The sequence below is a fragment of the Rhopalosiphum padi genome, chromosome 2 (genome assembly GCF_020882245.1).
Source record: "Rhopalosiphum padi isolate XX-2018 chromosome 2, ASM2088224v1, whole genome shotgun sequence".
NCBI lineage: Eukaryota > Metazoa > Arthropoda > Insecta > Hemiptera > Aphididae > Rhopalosiphum > Rhopalosiphum padi.
The window spans coordinates 71,169,170-71,187,683 of record NC_083598.1 but is presented as its reverse complement, the minus strand read 5'-3'; the positions used below and the strand labels follow the sequence as shown (position 1 = coordinate 71,187,683).

The following is an 18,514-nucleotide window of genomic DNA, read 5'->3' as shown; positions in this document are numbered from 1 at the left end:
TACACTCTAAGTCCGCAAATACTAGATAATATAAATAAATAGGTAATATAAAACAGCGTCTGTAAAAGTTCATATTTTTCGCAATGATGCCTGTATGCTGGTGTATAAAAGTTCTTCCATAATAAAATACTATTCTCGGACGTATATTATATAATATATTATCCCTCTTATCCCGCCTTATGTCTTGTTAGCTCCGCGAAACCACCTGACCACCCGTTTAAGGCCGTAAATTGTACACGAGAATTTCGCTAGACGAGTTTGAATCGAGTTAAGAGGATGTAAACGTAAAATATTTTACACACACTCGTCATCATTATTGTAAAACCTATTTTAAAAATACAAAATGTACAGCAAAATCGTTTAAATTAGATAAATAATCTTAAATATTACAAAAATTATCAAGGCGAGGCGTCTTATGAACTATAAAATAGGTCTAGGATAGAGACAGATTAACATTTTACTGGTGATTTGTGTGACATGAGTAATGTTTGAGCTTTATGCATTTATTCAAAACTAGAAATATAAAGAGGAGTTTTGCTATAGTTTATATTTTGTATTAATTAGAGATTGCTATTTGCCGATTCGCTTTAAGTCTACGGCGTATATCTATAGTATAGTATATAATATGAATGTTAAATATTATATCCAATATAACAACCCTAATCATAGAAATGTGCTCGATTTTAATGTGTACATTAATTACGTATCATAATTTTCGTTACGTGATTGAATGATCAAACAAACGTTGTATATACAAAATTTTCATGTGCCTACTATGTATAATATACACACTATACGCGAAGACAATTTCTACACATACATTTTCACACAAACTGTTGAATAAATAAAATAGAATTCAAAAATTTAAAAAAAAAACAACATAGAATTCGTTTATTGTTACTACAAAAAACAAAGCGTCATGGAACCATATTTGATAATAATATAGTCCTCATGTCAAGTATAACTGACATCAGCTTTTTTTCGAAGACACTCATATTTTATCAACTTATGTTGACATGTAATAGTAAACCCGTTTATGGAATTGCATGATTACATGCAACGTACGATATTATTTTTTAAAACACAACAGACGGTTTCATTGTTCCAGTACGAATAATATTTCATAATTTAAAAATAATATTATAAAATCCAATCGGCATAGCGAGTACACATTTGTGTGTGCTGCTACTAATCTGTGTGTTATATAGCTAGAACAAACCGAAACGAATGAAATTAATACACACCAAAGCCTTGAATTTGTCAACGAAAATAATTTCAATTCGATGTATCGCGAGTAAAATGTTATTATAGCAATGCCGCATTGTAGAGTTTACTACAATGTACCTATAAATCGTATCGGTATAATACATTTGCGTTAGATATATTTATTTATATCAGTTCGGCACTGCATTAGTTTAACTGATAATCTGTTCGGAATATTCCCAGCGGTGATCCGACCAATAATAGTCGTAGATATTTACCTATTATATGCCACGCTAATACACGATACACACGACGAGATAAGATAAAACATATTATATAGGTACTATCGACCGGAAAATGTCTATAGGTACTGTCCGGATGTACGTTTAAATAACGCGGCCAGGTTGCTGTCACCTTAAGAACGTATATGACGTTACTACGGTAAATAACATTTTAAACGATTTTAATTTATTGTGAATACCGGAGAGGTATTCTGCCGCACTATTGAAACTTCACTACCACCGCCCCGTGGTATGTATTCGAGTATAGATATTAGATATGTTCACAATGTTAATATGTAGGTATTCTTGTTAGTCGATAACTATGTATTTTATTACGCGAATTCTTTCATATTGTAATGTTATTAAATTTGATTATATGTTTGAGTAGATTTTCAAAAATCGATATACGCGTAGCGTAATATGGCAGTAGCGTAACTTATCCCGGACAATCTCCGGATTTGACTATTTTAAATTATTTTTTATGTAAGGTTTTCGGAACAACGTAAACCCTCATTTCAGTTTATTAAATTTAAAAAAAAATAAAACAATCACAGTGCAAGCTACTATGATATTTTAATATTATTATATAAACATAAAATAATAATAATAATAATATACGCGTGTTATACAATAAAAAAAAAAAAAAAAAAAACGAACGTTAGTCTCAAATGAATAACTGTTTCTTGTATACCTAGGTACGCTGTTTTTAATAACAAAGTTAACAATGTTATATTTCATCGGCGTAACCTACGTTTATAACGCGTCACTGAGGGTATTCGGGACGTTAACAAAAAAAAAAAAAAAAAAAACAACTGAACTTTCGTGTATTTTACGAGTATACAGAGTTCCTGCGAAAATAAAGTTTATATATTCTTATTTCATAAGCAAATGTTTTATAGTACCATAAATAATTACGAAGCGCGACTTTTCGCCGGACACGGACTTCTTCCACTGCATATAACCAAAACACAATAAAACACTGTTGGATTACAATCTAGACCTAAACCTTGATGTCCTAAGGGTTCCAGCGTTTTATATAATCCAGGGATGGGCAAGATGTGCTCTTGGTTATATAATTTAGACGAATCATGATTCCAGGTCGACGAGCAAGAGTTCACTCGCTCCCCCCATCGGTAAACCACTGTGAGTATTCCTATAAAAAAGATACAAACTTCATAAAAATCTATTTTTACTATATTTTTCTATGCTTGACCGAGTTGCTGTGCCTCTGAACTGCAGCTGTCTTCTTGTTATTGTTTTTAATCATAAAAACAACCTGTATTTATATAATATGGCGTGCACTATTCTACGGCATTTTCAAAAATCGGCAATAAAATCGGTATAAAAATAAAATATATAATTTAATACCGTATAACAATATAAAGTATAATACTAAAAGCCCTCTACGAGTATAATAATACTATAATATTTAACCTGACAAGGTTATTTCAATAAACATCTAACCTTCGTACTAATACACTTGTCAAACTGTAAACAAGAAATATACACTTAGAAATCTATTTTCCTGATTTGTAATAACAGTATTTATAAACGTTATTGTTAATATAAAAAATAATAACAAGTTATTAAACTATTAATATTACGTGTAGGTTTACCGATTTTTTTCAAATAATTTTTATTATTATTATTATTTTTTTTTTGGTGTCTTTATACTGCCATTCTCACATCAAAGATTCCAACTATTAAAGTGACTTATACCACGGAATCACATGATTATTCGTTAATTACAGTTAGATGAATTCGAAATTTGTAACATAACGAAAGTTTCACGAATCATTTAAATACGTTCGATCGTAATAGTGTAAATTAAATTTGCCTTTTTATTTGATCGAGGGGTTTTCATTTGTTTAGAGACCTTAAAAAAATAATACAAATTAAATGTGTAATAATAAATATATTTATCTATGAATCCAGTACATATACCTATAGAGTTTACACAGCAAGTATTATTTTGCGAAAAAACAAATACACAAATTGTACAGTAACAAACGCGTATGCGAGTTTATTATTTGTTCATCTGTTAAAAATAATTGGATTTTCGAAATTGGTGGAGTGGGAATGCAACGCGCAGTGTGCGGGATGGAGAAAAATGGCGGTGGAGTCTGCAGAGAAATTACACCGTCAATCGGTCATCGTCTAAACATGTCGATAAGTAAATCCTACACAATATCCTATTTAACGGTATTACTTCCGTAACAGGGAAACTCTATACGTAATCTTACAGGCTGCTGGTCCTTTATAAAACTCACCCATCCACAATCACCACCAACCCCATCTGAACGAAGCTTTTCCTCCGATACGTATACTTTCTTCGTCGTCAATATACTTATCAGTCGTGCAAATGCGTTGGATTACATGCACATACCGGATAATTTAAAAGAAAACATTTCGAACGGCGTTTAAACCCGTCGATGTTTTTTTCATTATACTTTAAAATCGAAAAACAAATCGGATAGTCACATTTTTTTTTTGTGCAATCATAAAATAATATATGTTTAAATGCATACCATACCAGCAATACGTTGTTTATAAAAATTTATTTTGAAAATCACATATCACTATGTACCGTATTTATCTTTGGGGATTCCATGATGATTTTTGTAATATCATTCCCTAGGAAATGACAATTAATGTGAATTAAATCAGCCATCACCTAATATTCATTTTCATTAGACAATTATAGTTAGAAATATGTTGATAAGATCAAAAAAATGTTCATTAATCATTTTTGCGTTACAACGAACAAAAAGAAATCCGGAAATGATATACAAATAGCGCGGGCGTTCAACACTAACATCGATTTGTTAACCCCCCAAAAGTTAGTTGTGCATTATTGTTATGCACTTATTATCATCGAATGCGATATAACTAAGTCAATTTAAAAATAAAATTTAAAACCGTCTAAGTTATTTGAGCTGACTTTACGAATTATGCGTATTTTAAATGTCTTCAATATTTTTAAGCTAAAACTGCAAATTTCCAACAATAAAATAGTTATTTTTAAAAACTCGAGTGTATATATATTTTTTAATTAACTGTATTTAAAATATAAGTTATTAATAATCTATAGGTTATTAGTTTTCGGAGGTGTAAAATAAATAGTTATATGTATTCTATATTTTAAAACTGCGTTTTTTATAATTTAAACAAATCCATATTGTTTTTTGAAAAAAAAATGTACTAGTTGTATTACAACTACAATATTATTATTATTGTGCAATTAACAGAGAATCAGATCAATGTAACAAAAGCCTTTTCAACAATTTCCATTTCATACTAGAACGGTAGCAGTGAGTTTTTGATTCGTTTCAAATATCAATAATAATAATGCAAAAAAAAATATATATCGTTTTTGTTAGTCAACATTCAAATGTTGTATTAACATCGTTTGTAATTGAAAATGTCAACAAATTGTATTGTAAAATCGCGGGTGGTATATAAAAATTCAACCGTGTATAGTCATATACCTATATTTTACATGCCTATCTACAGTGTTTGCGTGGGGTGTATTGAGTTATATGAATTTTATGAATAATTTGAATGGCGAAAAAACCATTATGTTATAAATCACTACACTGTATATACATATAATATTATACACATATATTTAAGTCACCTGAATAACATTTCACTTTTTAAAAAGCTCTTTTCGTATATCGTGCATAATAAATTCGTTTATTTTGTTTTGTTAATCATTTCTCACACTCCTCCCCCTCCCCACAGACAGCCACAGTAAACGATGTATACTTCTATATTATTATAATATCTGGTTTGCATCTCTTCTGTACACCGCCACACATATTGATATTAAAATAGCGATAACGGTGTTAACGTCCCCTCGTTTTCCGCAGTAAATCTTATACAAATATTATACACGCGCGCGCGTTTGTAAGTGTAATAAGTTATTACTAATAACTAATAGATATTAAATGTATACTCTTTGAAGTGAAAATTAAAACTCCCCGTACAAAGAAAAGAAATAAATTATGTATTATCATTGTTATCTTTGCGTAGGTACCGGAAGACGAATATTATTTTGAGTTAAAAAGTTTTAAGTTTGTTTAATGTCGTTATCGAATTATTTCATTCCTTTAAAACTATATCATTCAATATACATTTATTAAAACAATAAGATGCACAGTTCCTTCTTTGTAATTAAAATAACGTTGAAGTATTTCAACGATAATATTGTGTTATTATCAAGAGGCGGCCGAAGGTTAAAATTATATCGTTTTTCGTTAATACAACTTCCAAGATGATTATAAATTATAATGTAGATGATCGTAATATTATCATGTGTAATTTTGCACAATTAAACAATTATATTATTATATACTTATTTATTTTTTGTTCCAAATAATAGTTTAACTTTTTATGGGACTATTAAAAGTCAATCGGAATAGTTGTATAATTGTATGAAATTAAAGTTTTCGGTGCACTTTAAACAGAGTATTTTATTCACATGATTTGCATAATCATGTGAATAAACTGCATGTTTAAACTTGACTTGAAATTGTCAAATAATACCAATACATATTTTCTGTTATTCGAAAATTACAAATTTGTTTAAAAACTATTGCCATATTTGGATATTCAAATTTAACATTAAGTAGATTTTAATAATTTAAAGACGGACTTTATCTTGTGCCGATTATTTATAGTTGTGCAATATATTGTCTTTACACTCTATTTGGTACAATGCCACTCATGTAAAAATTCCGTCGCGTGCATGTGCCGTGCCGGTAATGTGGGTACTGTCAGTGATATTGGACGATTTATGTAATTGAAATACGTTCAAAAGACTGTGTTATTGCTTATTTTTATTTTCCTTGCCGACATGATATTTTAAAACGCCTCAAACCTTTGCTATAGCTAACATTCGATAGTTCAAAAATAGTATTGTATGTATTTTTACGATACGATTTTTTTTTCCTTTATCGACCAAACATAATATGGTGTTGCCGGAAGGCTGGTGTATGAGAAAGCACGAATTTTTGTGCGAATATCGCTGTCCGTGCTTCGTATATGCCATAAAAATACGCGTGTGTTATAATTGAGTTCTCTTTGCGAGAAATACACGTCAAAAACACATACCTTCCGTGGATTTCGTTGGTTGTATAAATAATAAATATATTATATTGAGTAGTGAAAAAAAAAATGTTTCTTTTCTACCAAAAGCCTGACGCGTACAAAAATAAAGAAAAAAAATTTGAACATTTTGATAGCGGCAAAATATAAAACAAGCTTCGATGGATTTTAATTGAAAACATTGATCTCAACCCACGTCATTGCCAGATGTTTCGTTGTTGTTTTGAATGTAGACATCATTTTAATCAGCACGTGGGTTTTAATTATGTCTTTAGAAATATATAGGAACGGATAATATCCAACGTCACAATATCATGAGTTCAAAAGTGCTATTTTAAAATATACAATTTTTTTCTGGAGAGCAATTTTAAAAATTAAAATGTAATATCTTATTTTGTTAATAAATAATTTTTAATTTTTCTCAAAACATTAAAATTAAAAATATTATAAATTGATAACATATCTTAGCTTTAAGTCTTGAGATTGGTGGTATGCCCTAAATACGTGCAATTTAACATAAAAAAAAAAAATTGGTAATGTAAACGTTCTCAGCAAAGAATCAAAAAGTTTTTAAGTCCACGTTATCTTAAAATACCGTTTTTTTTATTTTATTTACTCAAAATATAGTTATATATCTAGTTTGAAAGTGGTGTTTATGTTTCTATGTTATTACATTAGAACATTAGTGTAATCGTCAAACACATTAAACGCGACTTCTTTTTATTTATTCTACTGTTATAGGTACTATATATAATGGTGGTACACCATTCGATCTAATTTCTAGTAAAAATTATGTTATACAGAATTATGTATCAATGAAAAGCGATTTAGGTGATTAAGATATACAATACTACGCGATGTGAAAAAAGTTTATACAATTAAAGTGACTAAATTCGGTTTTAGATAACTAAGAGTAAAGTGTATATTATACATAAGTTTTTATTTTTTATAAAAAAAGTATAATTTTATTTAAATAGGTTCTATACCTTAGAATCATTTTACATCTGTATCTCGGTGCTGGTGTAATAAAAATAAATAAAAATATATTTATGAACTGAATATTTAACAAAATTCACTCATAAATATTGCATTTTCTGTTACCGACACGAGTTATTATGTTTGTTCCTGTATCTGTATATATTTTTTAATTTAAAACAAAATTACTTTTTGAAAATTGTTCGCTTCATACAATTTGGAAACCTCTACTCTAGGGTATTGCAGTTAAGCGATTTACGTTCTGACATCTCCTAATTCGTTAATAAAATAGTGGACATCTATGTCGAGATGTATATCCATATACATGAAGCAAAAGAAGATATCCTTTAATTTCGATGTATAATATTGTATTAAAGTTAATAAATTGGTAAGATTTTGCTTTTATTTAATTTGTGGTGTAAAAAATATCAGTATATTATTTTTAACAATTATCTAAATTTATCGATAATATTATTGGTACGTGTACTAACACACACATATATATTATTATATATTGTTATTTATGGTTTTTTAAAAATCTGTTTATTATAAATTACCAAGTGCTTAATTCAAAATTGATTTCATAATTCATATTTTTCAGATGTTTTAAATTGGTCTCCGAAGACTGTGGCTCTACAAGGTAAGACTTTAATTAATATCATTATAATACTAATAATATACAATAATTTTTAATTCGATATTAACCTGTACGTTCTGCCATTAATATAATAAAAACGAGTATATATATTATGTATGTGCGTTTAACGTCAAATACGTTTTTATACGATTGGATTGGTTTGTTTTGTTCTTAATATATATATATAATTATGCAAATGCCGCTGTGGATATTGGGCAAGGTGCCTACTTTGTATTGGGTTTTCAGAAGAATCGGTAAACCAATTTGCCGTCAAATAAAATCGATTGTACTTCTCTTTTTGAAATATCTAGTAGTTCGAGTGTTATTATATTTACGTGACGGCATAAAATGTTATCGTTTGAATGTCTGAAAACTTTGAATTAACTGTTATTTTAGTTTTTCTCTATCCAGTGTATATTGATTTATAGTTAGATATAAACTAATTTGCGTTCGATACATTTTTTATAAATTTTATAGTGGGCAGTTTTTTTTTTTAATTAAACGATCATTCATCAACTGTCACGGGTCGTATTTATATAAAGTTGTAATTAGTGAAAATATTACTTTAACATTTTTATCATTTAGTGTATTTATCCCATTAAAAATAGTCATGCAATATTGTTTCTATACATATATTATTAAATTGTAATCATATCTTAATTTGCAATGAATAATTAATAATGATTTAACTAAGCCTATTGGTTCGGCATAATGTCAATTGCTAGCAAAGTATTTTTAAATCAAAATGTAAATTGTATTACTCACTATTAATTATATCACTACCTGTATAGTGTGTGGAATTTAAATGAAAAAAACAGTATTATTGAATGATAAACTGCAAGACAAATCAATCATTATTACAAACATTTTAAAATGTATTTTTCACATTAAAAGTATTGGAACTATAATTTGTTCAGTAATTGTTTATTTATATTTTTATAAACGTTTAATTACAAAATAAAAACTATTCTATTGCGTAAAAATCTATAAATAAAATTGAATTTAAAAATAATAATGAGGAATATTAATAGTTATTCTATATGTAAATGATTCCTTTAATGGCACTTAAAAAAAATGTATACATATTATTAGAAGTTATAAGAAGTTCGTTTTATTTTATTTAAAATATAATATGAATTAATAGCGATGTTTCTAATTATTTTTATATTACCTATACAACGAATGTTAAAATTTTAAATCTGAAAATGACATGTATTTATAATATACTTAGTCTTTATTAAAAAGTACTATTGAAATCGTAAACATGAAAGGGTCGTTGATAATGTCTGTACAGCATGTTTCCTGGTCCCACAGCGTAGCTCAGTAGTCATAAATTGTATTTTGCATATTTTAAAATTTACCACCGCAATATAACGTGCTGGTATATAGCCATTAAGCTGTACGCGATTCTTCTTAACAAACTTTATAGATTTACTAGGTGAAAAGACAAAAAAAAAGGAAAATAAAATGAATAACTTTAATGTCAGTTTTTTCCCGTTCATATTTGTTGAGGTTCTCACTAAAGAGATTGGCCCATTGTTCTAGTTTTAATTATATTCACACTCTGACACCCAAAGAGAGTCAAAAGAACCCTTTTAACTTTTGTTACGGCCGTGAAAAATGATCAGTGTACAGATTATTTCCAAAACTCTTACAGTAAGTAAGTAAAAGACTTTTTTCTCACTCAGATAAAAGTAAAGAAGAAAAAAGGTAAATAATATATTAATGACAAAATGCGTTTATTATTTACAAAATACTGACGACAAGGAAAATTCGAATGAGATATGTTCAAATTTTGTTATAAAACTTGTAGTTCTCGTTAAACTTCTTTTAAACTGATTAAGTGAGTTATAGTTGCTTATAATCTAACAGATTTGAAGTCTAAACATCACTGTTTTCTAGTGAACGTTACTGTAACTTAAAGTTTTAATAAATATGCTAACACATACGTGTTTAAATTAGGATATTTTTGCTAAAATATTTTTATTCGTGTACTTCACGAAATCATAAAAAAATGGACGTGAACCAGAGAAATGATTAAATTAAAATTATTTAACTTTGATTATTTAGTTATTTTGTATGATATTATATAATATTAATTACAATCTTATTAAATATATTAAAATATACGTTGTTATTAGAAAATATAAGCAACATTACAGGATAATTCGAACCGAAGTTTAGTATTAAATTTTAATAAGAAACCAAATTCACACTTTTACAAGTTTTGAAGTTTCGGTGTATTAGTAAATTTAAAAAAAAGTTAGTTCTGGTGTTATTATCATATTACGATATATAATTAAATTACATGATAAAACAAAAAAATATATTATTCCTTGGAAAGATAATCACATTCATAGTTTTACACTTAATAAAATTGTAATCATTAAATATTTGTAAACTTATCTGTGAAGCATAGGCAACTTTTTATACATTTTGAAATACATAACTTAGTTAAGTTTTGTTGTTTTAAAATTATAAAGTTTTTTAAAATTAAAAAAGTTGAATAGGTAATAAATTCATCCAAATAAAGTGAAGTTCATTAACTAATAAATAAATAACGTTTTTATAAATTATGACACTCCAAAACAAAAAAATTGAGATGAGATTTTTAAAAAATTTCAAATAATATTAACATTGTTTTTTGAAATTTTTATTTAAAACATTAATCTTTTTATGTTATTATTTTTAAAATACAACCACTTATCAAATTTTATATTAAACAAACATAGTATTAAATTTTACATTTCAACAAAGTAATTATTTAAGTATACATCCAACAGATTAGTTTCTGTATTCATTGATGAATTTTAATAATTTATACTTAGCATTTAGTATCTTGTACATTTTAACTTGTATAATAGCAAAATATTATTCCTGAAATTTTGAAACCGATCAAAAAACCTTAAGTGATAAATGTTAAACGTGATATAGTGTACCTATGGGTATATATTATATTATGGGTAGCTATATTATTGTCAAGTCTAGTAATTTCGTAAACTTCATTTTTTACAACAAACCTTGTTATATAGTCACCGTACACAATACCATTTCCGTGCAACAGAAAAGCTGTAATGGTAAACATATCATGTCGGAAATTCAGCCATTCATATTGAAAGATATTAAATGTATAAAAATGTAAATTAAGATGAATACAGAAATCCTTACCTATTATTTTTTACCACGAAATCATATTTCATCTCGGAATTGTTGGTAGTTTATAGTTTCACGACAACAACGAGAGAAAAAAATGTACTACAAATAATTAAACACTATATAATTATTTTATAAATTATGTCAATTATGAAACAATTGGAAAAATAACAAATATTGTTTTTGATAAAAAGAATTCAAAATATTTTCAATGATGTTGAAATTGTGTATATTATACATTTTGGTAAAAATATTAATTTAATTAACTAATCACACAAATCAATAATAATCAACCCAACGGCTCTGATGCAATAAGTAGTACGTTTATTTCTAGACTTTTGCAGGTGATCGCCTCGTTGAGTATTTTTTTTTTTGCTTCTCGATTATTTCTGGACCTATATTTTAGCAATTCGGTAAATTCTTCGGGTCCTTTGGGAAACAACAAGAAATCAAATTACAAGTTTCACTGACATTTATCACTTTTATGACCTCATCCGAGATTTTCACTGTGTTGCGTACCGTTTTCTCTACGTTTATATACTTTATTTCATTGTTATTATTGTTATTTATATGAAAATACCGCGAGTGTGTGTATATGGCAGCAAAAATTCTTATCGAGGTTATGTCGCGGAATCAGGCGGCGTAAATTTTTATCCCGCTAAGATTTATAGCATTTAATTTTTCCTTTTTTTCTTTTCCACACGGCCTTTAAAAATAAAATAAAAAGCGGGCAATATATCGGACCCACGAAAAATATGTTACGGACCAGTTAAAGTGTCGACCGCAAGACATTCCTCTTTTTCTTTTTATCTCTATATTTTTTTTTTTTGTTCTAAAAAGTGAAAAATGTCCGAACAAACCAAGAGAATGTTGTTCTAAACATACGAGTAAAAACCAAATACTTGTTTTTGTGTTATTAAACTGTATTTTACTTAAGTTATGTTACTGAATACAAATATACGTATAATATACACGTTGTATACACAATAACAAAATTATTGTCTAGTCGTAGTTATCTTAAATCCTACAGTTCTATTTTCTTTCTTTGTAATACCATAAACTCTATGTAATTACGATGTAGAGATTTAATATTATATTTTACAGGGTTAAATTAATCGTTAAAATTTATTACATGTAATTTATAATATTTTCACGATGAATTATGGTTTATTAGTGTGTAAACAATAACAAATATACAGGGGTGAACTCGGGGGAGCTAAGGGGCTTTATTCCTCCTTTTTGGGGGTACTTACAAAAAGGAAATCGATAGATTTCCAAAACAATAGCAATGAAAAATGCATAATAGAAATTAGTCAAAAAAAAAAAAAAAAAACTAAATAATTGCCTTTAATTTTATTATAAAAAATGTATCATCTAAAACGTATTTAAATTATATTTTTCATATCTAAAAAGAGTCATATTACATATAAAGAGGTGTAGTAGCCCTTTCTACATTAAATACTTCTAGATCCATATCTGCATAATTACGTAATTCTAACGAGATTTAATCAGGCTGCATATAACTATAATAATCCTCACTAAAATAGAAATTTTTATATCCAGAAAACTTTTACTGACAACGCAAACTGTTTTTCGGTATTGACGTAAGAATTGTACATTTATGATTACATCTGCATTTTATTCGCAACAATTTAATAAAATAAAGAGCAAACGGTGAGCTTAATTTTTTCGTTATAATATAATATTGTATGATATTTGGTTCGTAAACCAAAATGTTAAAAATCCTTCAAAAAACCACAATCAAGCATATTTTAGGAATTTCAAAATTTAGTTATTTTTAAATAATATTTTAAAGTCTGAGAAAATACCTTAAAGTGGAAAAACTTCTCTAAAGTATAATAATATATTATTGGGATTTCAACAAAATTTTATAAAAACAAAAATCCTTCGTTATGTTTAAAACTATAACCATATAGTAACTTACATTATTTTAGTTTATAAAGATGATAAATTTATAAATTTATATATTTCGTCTTTTTCTTATTATATCTTTTTTTATAATACGTAAACGACTTATATAAAACTGTAATGAACAAAAGAGTGCTGTAAAAAATTTAATATTATCTGATACAACGACCTAGTTGTAATGTTGTTATTCATATTCATAATCTAACATGAATCTCAACAATATGTACTTTTTGTTTCTACTCAGAAATATATATTATTATGCACATATTTTTTTTCTCTACGATCGACTACCACAAAAAAAAAAATAATAAATAATAAATAATAAATACAAATCGGAGTTTTATCGACAAATTTTGTTCCCAAATACCCATTATTGTAAAATGTATTGGCATACAAAAAATGTTTATTTATGCAAATTATTGGTACTGACGGCGTGTTCGATATGCAATATCGCTACTCCGCTGTATACTTTTAGACGTTGTATGGGTATTATAATATAACAGTATTTTTACAAGATATCGAATATACAAGAAAACGAAAAACTAAACAAACATTTCACGTTTTGTTTCTCATTTAAACAAACAAGTACAGATCTTAAATTTAATCCATTTCATTATACAATTATTATAATTTATATACTGAGATCAGTGAGATGGTGAGTTCTTGATAATTAAATGTATACAACATATATTTTGTATATTTACATTTTTAATTATTACATTATTACTACCGATTTTGAGTAGAACTTCCTAATATACTTTATGGTGTAAAAGAAAAGTTTTTATAAATTGTTTTGAACGTTAATTTGAAAAAAATGAATAGTAAATATTTTTATGATATTATAACATTATTGTTCAAATGGATATAATATGATGACATTTAATAATCCACGATCACAGATTTTGTATAATATATTTAAAACAATAACATTATAATTAATTGAATAAAATTAAAATGTTGCTCCTTAATTCTAAAATTCATTACACAAAAAAATAAAAAAATAATATGAATATAGATTTTTGAAATAATATTAAATATTTAAAAAAAAATATGTAGGTAGTACCATAATTCTTAAACAAACTTCGAAGGTTTAAAATATAAAGGAGCTTAAAATGAAAATAATAGTTAGAAACAAGTTAAAAATTATACAAAAAGTTACTTTCTAATAAAAAAAAACTATACTAAGATCTTTGATAATGCAATTTTCTTTTTATCGAAGATTATCGATCAACTAAAAAAATTAATTTCTTAAAAAACCATTTGTAACAAATTTTCAATCAATAAAATTCTGTAAGAACACTTTGGCAACACTTCTAGTTGAATAACTGATTACGTACAAAACTGAAAAAAGAAGTGTTTAATATTTTAGAGTCGATTAAATTATAGTACAGCTCATAAATAATTTTGTTTATTCATTGTTTTACAAACCAATAATAATTATAATATTCACTAAAATAATTGACTTTAAATTGTTCTTCAAATGTATATCTTTTCGAACTTTTTTATCTTTTACCATTTCAAATGTATCATGTACTATTTTAAGTACGAGCACTTTAATTCTTCTGAGTTACTTTTTTGTTGATATTTCGTATTCGAAAATAAGATCTGGTCAAACAAACAAAATATTTCTTAATATTATTATTAGAATAAGCTTCAGACGTCATCCAAAGTAATTCAACAAGCCATAACACATTTCTAAAAATGAACCAAGTAAATTATACAATTCAAATTATCATAAGTGGTAATATTTTATTTTATAATAATAGTTGTTCATAATTTAAAATAAAACTATGCATTGTTTTTGTAATTTTTTAAAGTTAAAATTTTCATCAAAATGTTTGACGATTATTTTTTCCTTTTAAGGAACATTATTTTACTTAGTGTAGTTTAGTTTCAAATCAAAATAAAAACAAACAATGTTTATTAATTTCAGAATAACTTTATTCATGTTATTTTATCTTAAAACTTGGATCATAATCAATTTAAAAAAAAATCACTTTTTGTTGAGGAAACCATACTATTTTATTGATTACTTCTATGTATATAGGTTATATACATATATATAATATTGTATATATGTATATATGTATTATTAAACCATTTTAATAATCTGTGTTTATATTTAGAACATAATATTTAAAAAAATATTTATGTGTTATTGTTTAGTAATCAAATTATCAATATAATATAAGATGTAAATTAATTTAATAATATTTTAATATACCTAATGCATATTTATAAAACCATCAGCCGTGTTATAAATAAATTGATTTTTAAATGTCAATATTAAATTTATGCTCCTCTAATTTAATTATATATTTAACTTGTTTAAATATTTTATAATTAATACTTGATATCATTACTTTTAATTTATTGAAAGTGCTAAATGTTTGTTAAGCTAAAACATAATATTACATATTACGAATATATTATTATAATAAAACAAAAATATTAATCGTTGAAAACACAGTCAGTAAAAATGTGATTACTGAAAAATATGATAACTCTGAAATAATTTTTCGATGAATGGAAATGGAAAAAAAACTTCATTACTTGTTCGTTTATCATTTTGCCCGTTTACTAAATAAGAAAATACCCAATACAATTTCATTGTCTGATACAACTATGGGATCTGGTCAGCATTATTATATAAACGTTTGTCGTTTTCTTCAATACTCAGTACTCACACAATTCAATCGTTAGTAAATTGGCAAAAATAAAAAAAATATATCCAGTGCTGTGTAAACCTTTTGTTTGATCACGTCGAATTATTGTAGTTATCGCAAGATCAATGTTTCAAGGCAATTAAAAACTTGTCGATTATTTTATGATTATATTAATTAAAGCAACATTTGATATACACATATACCTAAAATATATTTAACAAAGAAACGCATGTTTTTTTGATATTAAGTTATACCTAATTAACCACATGTATAATACATTACAATATTTATATTGCCTATTATTGTTATACTAAATTGTTTGTTATAAATCATAATATTTTAATGTTTACGGTGTGGTACAAGTTAAACGCAATTTAAGTTTCTGTAAGTAATGACCAAATAAAATAATAATTAGGTGATGCAGCTTTTTTTACTTTATTTCGTTTATACCTACCTTAATTTTATTAATTTTAAATAATAAAAAATGAAATAAATTTAATGGGAAATATTTTTAAGTTTTTAAAATGCGTCAAATGTGACTAAAAACCTATAACATTATAATATATAAATATTATAATCATACACTGTTAACGCCAAACGAATTTAGTTTTAACAAAAAGTTTAAAATTCTGTTTACCGAGTTAGGAAAATAATTGTTTTTCTTTATAGGTACTCCGAAAGTTCAACTTTTTTCAAAGCAAACAGTTTGTAGAAATAATATTATATTTATGTTTACCTTTTATAATTAAGAGTATATCTCATATTATTTTGATTTTTAAACCATTAACATTTTAATTTAATATGATGATTTACGCTTGCAAAAGTTTTATAACACATTTTGAAACAGTATTGTATATTATTAGGAGTTTTCAGAGCAAACTTATTACTTAAATAAAAGAAGGAATTCTTACAAGAAATGTTAATGAAAATTAGTAAATTGTATTTACGATGTTTACCGTCGAATGAAAACGGTTTTTTTTTATTGGTCGTTATGAACGTTTGCTACCACAAAGCCATCGGACTTCGAATGTTTAACCAACATTTAACTAACCATACATAATTCATGCTTATGATAATTGAAAAAGTTATTTTATAACACTGTAGGTTCAAAAAGAATTCAAGCTATTAGTCGAATAAATTGTAAATAGTAATTTATTTAATGTTACCGTCAAAATAATTTTACACGCTGAAGAATAGATAACATCTTATTTAACAATCTTAAATTAATTATAACATATTATTTCCAAATATGAATTTAAACACTTATTATATATTATGTTCTGAATTAGTTCAATAAACGCAATATGATTTATGGTACTTACTCAGTTTGGTAAACATAAGTATTTTATATTTTCTGAATTTACATAACCATGACTTAATATTATTTATTTAAGATATCGTATAAATTATCATTTCAAACTTAAATAACATTACGTGCTTTATGATATGAAAGTAGATATTCGGCATAAGCATCACATATTTGTTGAATGTTTGTAACAAATAAACATATAAATCATTAAATAAAAACCAAACGTTAATTAATTCTGTTAGAATATCTGGTTGAATTAATTCAACACGTAAATATCTATACTCGAACAAACACGAATGTAAAATATTTCCAGTAACTTGGATTTCTAACGAAATATTTAATAATACTTCATGAATACATGACTACAAATTACTTAAATTTAATTAACTTTTTTGATGTTGATTATTTCGGAAATCGTACACAAAAGGCTAAAATGAATGCAAACAATCGTATAATAACTAATATTTAACTATAACCCTCCTGTTATATAATTGTATATTATACAATAAAACAATTGTCATGCACGGCTTACAATCAATTAACATTTATATAAATTATTTTATATCGTCAATTTATTGTACTGTGCATATCGACTAACTACTTAAGTCAATAGTGATACATTACAAGTATCAATTTCGTATTACTCGGCAGAAACAAAGACTGATGAACAAGAGAAGAATCCTAGTGTAACTACACAGGAATAGCTATTTAGAGACAATTGCAACAAGATTGTTAAATAACAAGTTTGGCGCATCCAGAACATTCAACCCGCCCCTTTTGGGATTGTCTAAAGGTCGAACGGCGTTCGTAAAATACTTAGACTGCAAAAGACGGTTTTACCTTCTTCCAACGCCCCTTTTGTCAACAGAAAATGGAACATTATGTTATATATTATACAACCACGACGACGAGTGTTAATATTAGGTTAGCATTTAGGTTAGAAGTGATACATTTTAAGTACCTTAAGTGTATACCATATAATATATGTTTTTTAAATTTTGAAGTTTTTCAAGCGTAAAAAACATTACGGTAAACGCTCAGAGTCTAAGATAAAGATATTTATAGTTATCTTGAAAAAAGTGTACCGAATATTATGGTTTAATGTTTGGATGAATGAAGCTATTATATAAAGCGGACGTGTAGCTTTGTCGTTACTTACAATCGAGAGAATTTCCATAAAAAAAGTAAAATAAGTAGAAATCGTTTATGTCTCATAAAAAGAAATCCGCACATCACAATGCAGCTTTATGCG

The 18,514-nt window shown here is 26.2% G+C and overlaps 1 protein-coding gene across 1 annotated transcript in view; it reads left to right on the top strand.

The window, feature by feature from the left end:
• LOC132920134 (agrin-like) overlaps positions 1-18,514 on the top strand; it is a 175,286-nt gene that overhangs the window by 65,385 nt on the left and 91,387 nt on the right. Inside the window, exon 3 of the mRNA XM_060982243.1 lies at positions 8,170-8,208. Coding sequence (XP_060838226.1) covers positions 8,170-8,208 — 39 coding nt within the window. The remainder of the gene's footprint in view (positions 1-8,169; positions 8,209-18,514) is intronic.